At 33.9% G+C, this 13,006-nt stretch overlaps 2 protein-coding genes across 3 annotated transcripts; both read right to left on the bottom strand.

Annotated features, from left to right (window-relative positions):
• Window positions 1-690: 690 nt before the first annotated feature.
• On the bottom strand, window positions 691-7,637 carry LOC125190124 (golgin candidate 5-like). The gene is made up of 12 exons (XM_089059116.1): window positions 7,114-7,637; window positions 5,660-6,666; window positions 5,179-5,253; window positions 3,908-3,982; window positions 2,956-3,057; window positions 2,679-2,924; window positions 2,319-2,436; window positions 2,026-2,246; window positions 1,838-1,897; window positions 1,504-1,617; window positions 1,173-1,247; window positions 691-1,094 (listed from the first exon to the last, which is right to left on the bottom strand). Exons 1-12 carry the CDS (start codon window positions 7,277-7,279, stop codon window positions 1,059-1,061), a joined length of 2,295 nt encoding a protein of 764 aa, XP_088915242.1. The 5' UTR covers window positions 7,280-7,637; the 3' UTR covers window positions 691-1,058.
• Window positions 7,638-9,664: 2,027 nt separating this feature from the next.
• On the bottom strand, window positions 9,665-12,126 carry LOC125186812 (CURVATURE THYLAKOID protein). Of its 2 annotated transcripts, none has more exons than XM_048083265.2 (6): window positions 11,881-12,126; window positions 11,129-11,211; window positions 10,922-11,008; window positions 10,320-10,382; window positions 10,180-10,217; window positions 9,665-9,881 (listed from the first exon to the last, which is right to left on the bottom strand). In XM_048083265.2, the coding sequence occupies exons 1-6, from the start codon at window positions 11,984-11,986 to the stop codon at window positions 9,827-9,829; spliced, it is 432 nt and encodes a 143-aa protein (XP_047939222.1). In that variant the 5' UTR covers window positions 11,987-12,126; the 3' UTR covers window positions 9,665-9,826. The 2 variants fall into 2 exon arrangements, with proteins under 2 accessions (XP_047939222.1, XP_047939221.1); XM_048083264.2 differs by having other exon boundaries at window positions 11,129-11,214; window positions 11,881-12,125.
• Window positions 12,127-13,006: the final 880 nt, after the last annotated feature.

Below are 13,006 nucleotides of genomic sequence, written 5' to 3'. Positions count from 1 at the left end.
ACATCTTTTGAAGGAAAAAAAAAACAAACTATACTCCTCTCCTGCTTTCTTTCCTCAAACATGTTTAAAAATTTCTTTGAATTAAAATAACTGAAATAGGCCACACTTTTCAAAAGAAAAGTATGTATCTTAATTGTACTTGTTAGACGATGATTATTGTGCCCGGTAATCTTATTATTTCAATTTTTCATGCATTTCCAGCACAACAATTTATCTTATAAAACAAAATCCATATAACTTTGTTAATTTAAATTATTGGTCGTGTGCTATATAACAAATTAAAGACAATTTTATGAGGATTCGGGTTTCCAACAAAATTCTAATTGCATATTTTTGTTTTACATTAAAAATTTTACTTGAAAAAATGTAATGCATAATTGAGATTTTCCACATATATTTAGGTTGAAAATATTTGATGTTCTTTAACTTGAGATTTGAATGACTTCGGATCAACATTAGCATTCAAAATATATTTTCCACGTTATCTAAGTTAAAGAATATTTAATCCTATGTAACTTGAGATTTATAAATCATCCTACAATATAGAATGACTTTGTTCAATTTGTTTATTATTTTAATTCTATCTAATTTTAATTTTAATCCAGTTCCAATTCATGTACCAATAAACCCTAAACATTTGCAGAAATCTTGAAAGCCAATTTTCATTTTATAAGTGGATACCGTCACAAATGCCACAGTAGCAACATTGTTGACTCGTGATTCAATCCCCAAAACATAATGTTCCAACAAAAGATACATCTCTCCATCTCAATTAAAGTTTTAAAAATGTCAACATTATAGAAAACGAGATCATTGCTTGGGTCTTGGGTATTTCAACATGACTAAAGCAAGACTCTTTAGTTGAATTCAAAAAGTGCATGAATGAACAAATTTTTGTAGCTCAACTTACTGTACACTCTTATATCGTGCTATACAGTATACATCGATACACACTAGATCGAACTAGCTTGGGCCTTAGAAGTTGCAAAACTGAAGCCGTATACAATAATTTGTGGCAAAAATGCAACAAATTGGAATCCTGAAAATATTATACGGTATCATGAAGCAGCCATCGATGAACTTAGTATGTGAATCTGCAAACAGTAGAATACAGATAACAGATAAATACTATGTGAGATGAATGAAATTATAATGGATAATCAACATTTCACCTTATTCACTAGCAAATTTACTTGCTCTCTGTACATCTCCTTCAGATCAACAATATCAGCACGGAGTTCTTCCAACTACACAAATTGTCCATTTCAATATCAGATTAGATGTCCACTTCGAATTATTCAACTAAAAGCTAGCATAAAAGGTGTTTTAATTTGAAACAGTAATGATAAAATGCATGTGTTCAAAGTACAACATGCTTGATAGTTATAAACTTGGGGTTCTGGTCTCCATCCAGATAAGTTGTCTTTCTTCCAATACAAATGCATCACAGTGGAATAAAATAGCTAACGTTGGCAAGCTGTAAAGCAAAATAAGTTGAGATACCTCTTCATCACGTTCACCCATCAACTCCAGTGCAGCTGAGTGTCTCCTTCTGAGTGCTTCTAATTCTGCTCGAATTCCTGGTAGTGTAGCTGCTTCTGTCCGTAACTTTTCACACTGCATGTTCAATCAATAGCCATTACAGAAGGGGTGCGGATGTTAAAAGAATTTTTTTTTTTCAGTAACGAGGAGGGTTTTGATCTGATCTTGTTTATTCTGAAGTTATAATCCTGCTCTACAGCAATAGCAACCTAACTAGCTTGTTGATAGATCAAAAGGATCTAATGTGCTTGCAAATCACACACAAAGAAGATGAAAAGCAACAACAAAACCTCACCTCTGCTGTTAGTTTGACTAATTCTTCTGCAAGCGAGTCACGAATGGATTCCAAAGAAGCCTGATGGATAGAAAAACTCCAGTTACTGGAAAGATTCTAAACAGAACACCTTCATACGTGGATAATTAAGAGGTACTTTTGCATAATTATCACTAGGTGTATAAACTGAACCAGATCTCGCTCCATACCAATCTTGAAGCATATGAAGCAAGCTCTCCCTCCTTTTGACGAAGAGCAGCTTCAAAAGTGTTGGATGTCACACTCTTCATATAATATGGACTCATCGCACCATCCCCAACACTTCTACTCTCGGAAATTGTTTCAGATGAGCCCAAAGTCGTCTGCAAGAAAAAACTTTCTTCCATACTGCCCAAGCTGCTCGCACTCGAAATCTTACGAGTCAAATTTCCTGTTGATGTATAGAATCAAAATCATCAGTAGACGAAACTTAAGTTTCTTGTGTATAGCAGATGGAAAATACCACTATCAAATGCAGCTGCCTTCTGCCTAGCTATGGGAACTTGATCAGGGGCGGTAGAAGACTGAATGCGGGCAGCCCTTTCCTGATCCAGACGAGCAGCCTTTTCCCGCTCTAGTTCCTGTTTAAGTATAACAACCTTATCAATAAGCTAGTGTGAGGAACTAAAACTTGAACTAATTTTCAATCATTAATTAACCATATAAGGCGTTCTCTGAGCATTGTTCGAGATCCAGGCAAACAAAAGGAGCAGTCCAGCCCGAAAAGTAAAACTAAAAACAGGAACAAAATTTGCAGCATCAAGCATTACAAGAACAAAGATAGGCTAATAATGTAATTTCTGGCTAAAACTAAAATTCCTACCTGTTGAAGAAGCTCTTGATGCATCAGTGCATCATGCAACTCCTTCGTATGTTTTCTCCTTAGTTCCTTCAATTCTTCTTCGAGCTGATTCACATGACTCTCATTGGTATCAGCTTCCTCCTTCAAAGCAAGATATTCCTGCCTATGTTCAGCTGCTTTATGTCTCTCCTTTTCAAGAGATCTTGTCAGCTGTGTCTGCTCAGCTCTAAGGCATGATATCTGCAAAACTCCCTTACAATAAGAGGATCTTCAATGTAATTAACTAAGTTACTTTCACTTGGTTGATTATTTCATCCTTTTCTTTCAGGAGAGCTGCAGCATCACTTTTCTTATTTTGTTCCCTACGCAGTGTATCCCTTTCCCTAGTGAGAGCATAAATCTGAAATAAAGAAAGTATTAACTCCACTGATCTTATCAAAACAAACAACTCATAAAAAATAAAATTGTAGAACTTAGCACGTTAGGCCTGTGTAGAGCAAATAGCTAGAAATGGCAATCAGGAGGTCAATATAACCAGAGTAAATCTGATGTAGTTTAAGAAACTTTCTACTGATTGGTTATTGAATATGCAAGTTAAAATAATAAATGAAACTAGTGGTACTATTACGACTGTGAGTTAATAGCAAGTGTAAATACGAAGATTATTCTTAAGATGCGTCATAGACAAATTTTCTTCTTGTCTATTTAAGCACATCGGTTTTAATTTGATGTGCACTGAATATTTATTGTTAAATAAAATTAACTTGAGAATAAATGGAGAATGAGAGAGATAAATAAGAAATTTTAAAAAAAGAGAGAGAGAAAAAAATGGAAAAAAGAGATGAAAGATAAATAGTTAATATAAAGACTAAAATATCCCTTAAAACTAAATAGGGCAAAAAAGTCGGAAAATAGTGCAAAAGTACATCAAATGAAATTAAGTGTTTGTCCAGTGATCTACCGGAAATATGCAAACCATATTGTCCAGGGTCCTTTTTTGTAGTTCGCTCTATCAAATAATACTCAGGGTTACAAAAATTGTTGAATGATGGACATAAAATTAGTTAACCTGGGAAGAGATATGGAAGACTTAATTGTATGTGATAGTTTATTACTGTAGTATTTTAAACTTCTATGGGTTCATCAAAATTTCTGTTACAAGAACTTCAGGGCCTACATCAAGTGGACAGTGATCTAGTACTCAAATGTATTATGCGACCATAGATGAAACAAAACATGCAAAAGTATACCTTTCTCTCAAGTACTGCCACCTTCTGATGATACTCCTCTCGTAGAGATTCAATTTCAGCTTCATTTGTTTTTCTCTGGAAATTACTTTAGCCAGTTAATAATTTGTTCATAGATCTGTCAAAATATGTTTTGTGTGTAACTGTGTTAGAAAACTTTATGGTTGTAACATGCATAAGAATGTGGATGGATGCACATGGATACCTCATGACACAAACTCAGAAAAAAGCCAGCTGAATACGATTAGGCATTGGTGAGACCACAGAAAAGAAACCAGAAGATATCATATGATATGCTAGATTTACAGTGTCACTATATACAATATATAGCGAAGGCCCAACTACACTTGAAAGTTTAAAGCCAGAGATATGCAGTCAAGCTTTCCTTTTGTACAACCACCCGTGATCATTATATTTTCTTTACTCTTTTCTCACAGTGATTTACATGCCCCAGCTTTACTTGGATCTTAGAGTAGATTTGCATGTTCCACTTTTTTTTTTTATTTCTGTGAAGTTGCATTTCTTATCAGAATTAAAACTCTACTATTGCATTCCCTTGCTCTAATTTCAAGTTGTTACACTTGATTGAGTGATTATCCTGTTTCCTGTTTCTGAATTCTAGTCAGAACTCACAAGAAATCATTTGTTGATTTACCTAGGAGTACTAATTATGCACACACTGATATTTTGATATTTGATAGTAGATGTGGAAACCCGGAAATACATGATAAAAGCATAGAGTGCATGTTTATTCCAAAGACCAAGATCCGCAGAGACAGTCCAGCAGTAAAAAAAACAAGAGGCCTTATGTTATTATGTTACACTCTGGGAAAGAACTAAACTATTTAGGTGCTCTCCTGCTTTTCAACTAACATCCATCATGATAATGGAACACAAATATGGAAACATACTTTATGTACATGCGAATCAACCAATGAGCGGAAGCAAGATACATCTGCTTGTAAATACCTCATCACCATCTTTCAAGTCACATGTTAATTCACAACTAGCTGTAGCTGTATTATACTACTATCAAATAACAAAAATCAGCTATCAAGAGTTCATATTTATCCTCTAAAAAGTGAGGTTCCTGGTGCAACATCTTTAATTGCCAGCAACGGTGTGGGTTCAAATACAAAAGGTGATAATAAATTTAAAATCCAATTTCAGTAACCGCACATGGGTAACAAATTTAAAACCAAAAAGTGATAGAAATAAAGCAACAACGGAATGGGTTCAGTAAAAAAGTTTAAAATGAAATAGCAACCACTCACCTTTTTTAATTCATCAATTGCAGTTTTTAGCTGCTCGTTTTCATTCATCAACCTTGCAATTTCATCAGCCTTGGCCTGGGAAATAAAGAGGAGAGGGAAAATGTCTCTAATTACTTCTCTTTAAGAAAAATTACAAGACTTTCATATGCATAAAACAAAACAGAGTAACAAGATCGCTGGATGTTCTTAAATGCTACCTTCACATGTTATAAGCTCATATTCAAAGAGGAACATAACAAAAGAAATGTTATGGTAAGGAATATTTGGAGTAATAGATTAATTTTGTTTGGGCTTCTTGCTATACTTGCATCAGAGCCCATTTTTCGGAGAGGCACCTTTCATAGCACCTTTTATAAAAAATTTCATAATTAGAGGAATAGGAATAAACTCTTTCACTGTTTGAACAATGCATGCGGGCAAAAGTTTGTATCAGCATATAACACATGCCAGACTCCAAGAATAAGTACTACAACTTCAATACCTGAGACTGTCTAGCAGCCCCATGCAATGCAGCTTCCATCATTTTCATTTCCTTCATCACTTTCTCATGTTCAGCCACAGAATCTGCAATATTAGAAGAGTTGCTAGCAGAACTCATCCGTTCCTTTACATCTTTTCCCAAATGCTGCTTTAGATCAACTGAATCCGAGACAGCATCAGTGAGAGGTGTAACCAAATCTGACGCTGCTTTTGAAGCCTCCACCCTGTTATATTCTAAACTAGAACGATTGTCAGCACAACTATCTTCTGCTTCTGTGGTGCTAACAGGAACATCTGAGACGTGTGATTCTCTGCTTTCAGTTGGGCCTTGCAGAGAAGCATCCTGTGTTTGGTCTGGCAAACCATCTTCAACATCTGTTTTGGCATTTTCATCATCTATGCTCTTAGACAAACTAGTAGCATCACCAATATTTGAAAGAGAAGAACTATCTCCAACTGAATCTCCAGAACTTACGGATTCTGGTTGTAGTGACTCCAACAATGTAGAAGATATTATTTCTGACCCCTTCTCCTGAAGATTGTCAGTGGATCCAGGTTGCACAGTCTCAGACAATGTAGGAATTACTTCTTCTAACCTCTCCTCCTCTTGAAGGTTGCTTGCAGATTCTGTATGCTGTACCTCTTCAGATTTTTGTTCAAAAGCTTCAACAGGAATTGGAGGTGAAACCACTTCAGCTTCACTGTGGTCAGAAGCAGCATTCTCTTCTGCCACCCCACTGGTATCCTTTATTTTTCCGTCGGATCCTGTTTCCACTTCTATATCTCTTAATTCTTCTTTTACTCCTTCTCCCCCAGGAATCACTTCACTTTTTTGATTAACTGAGTTGTCATCCACAACATGTTTATCCTTGACAGAGGATGTAGGATCTAAGGCGATGGACATATATGGTGACTCAACAATATCTTTGCCACCTCTCTGACCAACCAACCCAACGGTAGGTTCGACCAAATCCTTCCTGTCAGTAGCTGAAGGCAATATTCCTGATGCTGTTATTCGGAGACTACCAGTATTAATCGATTGCCAATCACAATGTGCTATCAACAGACTTTAGTTTAGGAACTACTTCAACTAGATTTTACGAAACCACATTGGAAGCATGTAGTCCATTTTCAAAAAAAATGCTAATACATCTCTGAATATGCAATAAATGTATAAGTAGCATTATAGCCTAGCAAAACCTCAAGAAGCTAAAAGCAGCAAACTACATACACCAATATAGTTCAAACTTCATACTGATTGACACACAAACGTAATAAATATGAGGCAACAACATATGTAATCCTCCCAATTTATGCACAGTAGCAAATCTTAAACTATTTCAAAACTTAACAACACTTATCATCTAAATGGACAAGCCAAATCAAACGGACCATGAAAACAGCAAATTCATTATAAAATGCAACTAATGACCAAAATTCGCAAAAACAACTTACCCTCACTGTCACTAGCAGCAGCCGCAGCATCAGCATCAGATTTCTCCTCGAGCCCAAGCGCACTATCGAAATTCTTTTCAATGTTCTTCACACTTTCACTCAGCTTATTCACCGCCCCAGCAAAATCTAAGTTCCCCAACGAGACTTTCCCACTGAACCACGCCATATTTTCAATCAGTCCGCTTAAATTATCGCATTCACATCATCCGAGCTGCCAAACCGATCAAATCACGTATCCCAGCCCCCCAAAAAGGAAAGGGAGAAATTTCACTCAATTGAGATCGTCTCTACATCATTCAAAAAGAAAGAACACCGAAAATGAAGGTCGAATGTTGTTTTTATCGTTGATCAGTTTCGGAATGAGCAGTGATTTTAGAATGAAATCGGAAATATTAGAATTGGGGATTTGGAAGCTACGGATCCGTTAATGCGGAGCTCATTTGTAGCTGGATTGCAAACCAACTTTAACCAACACAAATTTTGAAGCTATATTGTAAAATGTCTATACAAAGATGATCGATTAGTCACCGACGAGGTTTACAGAGCTTGAAACATTGTTTCATTAGTAGATTTTACTGTATTTAACTGTTCGGTTAATTTAATTAATAATATATACTTTATTATTTTAGTAAAATATAGGTTTTATTTTTATACATTAATTAATATTATAATAAAATATAAGTATGAAAATCAATAATTTAGTGCGGTACAAAATTCACTTACTAAAATATAAAAAAGTAATAATAATAAATCATAACGATTAAATGAAGACATTTTCGAGTACCAATTTACTAATTTATTGTTTCATTAGTAGATTTTCGAGTACCAATTTACTAGAAGTAATTTTGATGTTCTAAAATAATAATGATTTTAGGTTTCATTACTAAAATAAAACCTATATTTTACTGTATACTAGTATCACCCACGTGCGATGTACGATCCATTTTTTTATTTAAACTTATTTTATAGTGTAAAATGATTTTATAAATTCATAAAAATATCATTGTATGAAATCTGAAATCATAAATATATAAAATTAAAAAACAATTGTTAAAAAATATATAATCAAACAGGAAAAAAATTACACATACGCCGAATGAGAAACAATATTATTATTTCAAGTTCTAAAATCACAAATTTATACAATAGCAATTTATTGTACCAATAAAAAATCATATAACCAAATAAGTTTATAAACTAAAAATTGCACACAAATCACATAGTATCATTTAAATTACTTTTTGACCTATACTACAAAAGATCAATCACAAACACATGTCAATAAAAATAATATACAAATATATATTAGAAGATAGCCAAATCGATCAAAATCATCAACAAAAATACAGCAAAATAGCATGGTATATACAACCGATATCAATATGCATGCATTAGCCAAAAAAAAAAAAAAAAACTGGTTGCATACCTAATAGTATACCCCGCATCGCCTACTTCACGTGTAGCTGCTACCACCCATACCACATCCAGGAAAGACAAATGAATAAGAACTGCCACCAACCTAATATTCATATAGAGCACTACATGAAAAAATTATACATTACACCATAAAAATCTGCAAGGAGAACAACACAAACAACAAATACGGAAGATGTACCTGCACCAAAAATTCAAAGGCAAGATGTAAATGTAACAATAATACCGTGCAAGACTCAAGCGGGGGAATATTTACAAAATTGCTATTTTAAATTAGATATTAAAGTGTATATAAAACTGATTTTTGTTAATTGAATTGTAAATATTAATCGGCTGTTTCTTTAGACTTTGCCATTCCCATGCATTTAATCATTTGACACCTCACATTGAATGTCATACATAGTGCAAAATATGGAGAATCAAAATTGAAATGGACTGAATTATTACAAATATTAATCACACGTTACAACCCTTCCATTCTAAAATAAAAAATACTAACAATCACACAACATTAATCAGCACAACAAAAGTGCGGAGCAGAAGAGAAAGATATCAGAGGCCATAACTGCAAAATGGGTTGATGCTATAAGATCTCCGTTCCTTACACTTGTTTTCTAAGTTTTTTAATTAATAAATATGAATAAATTACTATAGATAATAACCACCTATTAACTTCCTAGTAACTTTAAATAATTACCCACTAACTTTAATAATTACCCACTAATTTAACTACCAAGTAACCATATAGTTTTATTTAAATAATAATATCTATTTTAAAATAATATTTTCCTAAATACTCCCAAAACTCCCCTTTTATATATTGTATAGATTTTACTGTTGTTATTTTATAGTAGTTTTTGAATTTATCTATATTCCTCAAAAATTAATACTTTACTAGCAAAAATAATTATACTCATTTTATATCGGCAATTGCTAGTATTTTTGTACACAATCATGCTACTTTAAAGTTTGTATTGGCAGTTGGAAAATATAAAAGTAAGGCTAGTAGAGCAATTATGTACTAATTCAAAAGACACTTCATCACCTAATTCAATACTAATAAGTCTCATATTTTTATGGATAAATAGATATAAATTTTAAAGGTTGTTTCAAGATAGATTCGAATCTCCATTTATAATCACAATCACAATCACAGTATGTTAGTACAAATTGAGGTAGGAAGTAGTTACACATTTACACAGAATACAACACGGATCACCTCTCCTTTTATAATCACACATGTCACAAAATGAGGTAGAAAGTTGTGTGCATCTTCACATTACTGCCCCAATATATCTGATATTGACTTGCTGACTTTTTGAGATAATTCTTGCCTATATATACAGAGAAAGAGAAGGTAGTAATTAGCATAAATGGCGCCTGCAAAGACTCTGAAAAGATCGTTTGAACACTAAAACGGTGGACTTAAGGATGCATTTCAAATTATAAGTTATGATATGACAATATATACAGCAAAGATGAAGCAAGGCGAATGTGGCCCTAATGCTTCTGAACTTGATGAATCAACAGAAATGTGAGGTAACTATCATGGAGTTCATATTACTCATCGCAGATGATCTAACTAGCAAAGAGTATACGAATGCAATGATACGACTTGAGGAGTTATCTTACCGGTCAGGTTTGAATAAGAGATATCGGTATGTGAACCACTGAAATCAAAATTCAAATATTAGTAGTTTGAAATATGAAATTCTTGATTAGTCTACCTCCCTGAGGTAAGACCTAGAACTATGGAAATATTGGTCACTTACCGAAGCAAACAACAGCCCGATGAGCTCAAGCAAACTTGGAACAACAGGAAGTTTGTCGATGGCCTGTTTTAAAATCAGGATGAAAAATTTCAACAAAAGCAATGGAAAGCAGTCATATTTTACGACAGAAAAATGAAAGACTTGCTAAAAAGAGCAACAAATAGTCTTCCGAGAATAGAAGATAAAGTTAAGTGTGGCAAAAAAACAACCCATTTATCAACCATATTCATCTAAAAAATTCTGGAAAACAGAAGTGTCGCATTTATTAAAAATATGAACTAAAGATAATAATTTCACATCTACATAAATGGCGGAATGAAGAAAAAGGAGGAATAACTATAGCTGGCATGATTAAGATTGTCGAAGTTGTGGAAACTATGAAATTAGTTGAAGAACACAGCCAAGTAACCCTGACACGAAACTGGTGGATTTTACTTCAAACTATTGGCAAATAGTACTAACTGAATAAACCCTCATGGTTGTGTGGGTTTACATTTTTCCCCTTGCCACATCTTTTATTGTTTCATTATGTAGCAGATATCAGACTGACTACTTGCAAACAAGTTCTTCGTTATCTATTGACAAGAACAGAAAGATGTTACCGTCACAATATTAACCGCTGCCCAGAAACCAACAACACCAGCGAATCCTAGACCAATCAGAGCCACCCGATCTTCAGAATTTTCCCACTAGACAAAGGAGTTGAAAAGTAAAGAAGATCAGCTCCAAAAAAAAAGGAAGAGAAAAGATGTGGGGGAATCAGTATATTGACACAGGGGAGCATTCAGGCGATAATGAAAATGACTCACAATATCCTGAATGGACTTGCCAATCGAAGATTCTGAGCTTTCTCCAGTGGCCTTTGCTATCACTCCAAAGCGATGGAGTCTCTCTACTAGACATTAAATAAGAAAATTTAGTTCCATTACAGACACAAGAATAACTTTAAACAGATATAGTTAATGTCTAGCATCTGGCACGTGACGTGACACTTGCGCAGTTTGGTACAAATAACATTCTAAAATACATTAAATTCATCAAGATACAATAAAACACCAATGCAAGAATACAAGTCGAAATGCAGAGTACTGATTTTGAGATGTACCATAATCGTCTACCTATGCCTAATGCGACACGCGCATAGTTACATGACAGCACTTGCAAACCTCTAGAATCCACTATGTAAAGAAACAAAAGAAGCAAGCCAAAAGCATATGCTAGTTCAAAAATATAACTCCTAAAGTGAGCATTTGATATAACCTTCAAAACAAGAGTTATAACACCATCAGTGTCTATAAGCAGAAAATATGCTTCATTTGGGGGTTAATTTTAGCACTAAAATCATCTTCAAAATCATACTCCTAAATTATTAATAAGCTGACTTGAACATGGGTATCCCCATTCATACAACTTACAACTTTGATTGATCATCCAAGAACTCCAATCCAGATTGAGACGGAATCAACTTTAATTTGAAGCGTGGCAAGGTTTCAATTACAGCAAAATTATCTTCACCAACTAAAACTACTTCAATTTCAGTAACAATTCAGAAAAGCGATACCTCTGGCTGTCGGAAATGCGAATCTCTGAGGCGTCCCAGAAATGGGTTTTCTTCCATTGACCACCATCAACGGTGGGGAAGGCATCCTTGTCAAGATTGAAGCCATCTAACACAGAATTCAGCGGAGTAAAGTGGTGATGGATATTATCAATGATGCGTTGAATTTGTCCCCAAATTTATAGGAAGCTGAAGCTCTAATATTGGAAGTCACCTTGCCGTGGAGAGAGAAGTCAAGGTGAATTTGATTTTATTTAAAACTTTAAAAATAAATTAGTACTGGTGTGGTTACTTGATCAATAGCCTACCTAAGCTCAGTTATTATTATGATTAAATTTCAAATATGGAATAAATGACCAATAGTAAACTCAGATTATAAATTCTAATAAAATATTAATGTACACCATATATATGTGTATAGTGTGTTAATCGTATTATTTTATGCACATGACAGGAGTACATACATGAATATTGAATATAAATTGCGCAAAATTCCAGTTATATACTCTTATTTTAATGAAATTCAGATGTGAGATAATATAAAAATAATAATTGGTGCAAAATTGAAAATAATGTAAAAGTGAGTTATTGTGGAATACCAAACACAATACAAATAAATTGGTTAGTACACAAATCAATTTAAAATGGGAAGTACATGTGTACACATCAGTACTCTACAATGCAAAGCACGAGTGAGATGGAATGAGGGATAGGGTTATCCATTGGAATCCACGTGGCAAAACATTAGCGCAACCTAGAGAAATATGTGCAAAGCTCTTGTGTTTTCATAATATTCAAGAAATAAGTTCCATTCCATGCAAAAATGTGGAAAACAGGTTTTTTTTCTTCTTCTTATTTTTAATAAATGATTCTGAATACATGATGAATAAGCATCACTACCATGTCAACGTGGAATTACAAGTTGGCTGAGAATGATATGAACATGGGTAGGGCTAGAAATATATACTATTAAGGGCAAAATTATATAGTAGCGATTTTTCTTTGGAATTTCAGAAGAAACATTTAGTGAAAGGTTAACACTAATAAACATTATTATTACAACTAATATATGGTTGTGAACTTGCGATGCATGAATATAGAGATTATCCCGGGTCTATTTGGTATTTAG

Source organism: Salvia hispanica, chromosome 5, assembly GCF_029641045.1.
Source record: "Salvia hispanica isolate PSC_SH4W2 chromosome 5, Shi_PSC_v1, whole genome shotgun sequence".
Taxonomy (NCBI): domain Eukaryota; kingdom Viridiplantae; phylum Streptophyta; class Magnoliopsida; order Lamiales; family Lamiaceae; genus Salvia; species Salvia hispanica.
The sequence above is the reverse complement of the archived record's forward strand: the minus strand, read 5'-3'. Positions and strand labels throughout refer to the sequence as shown.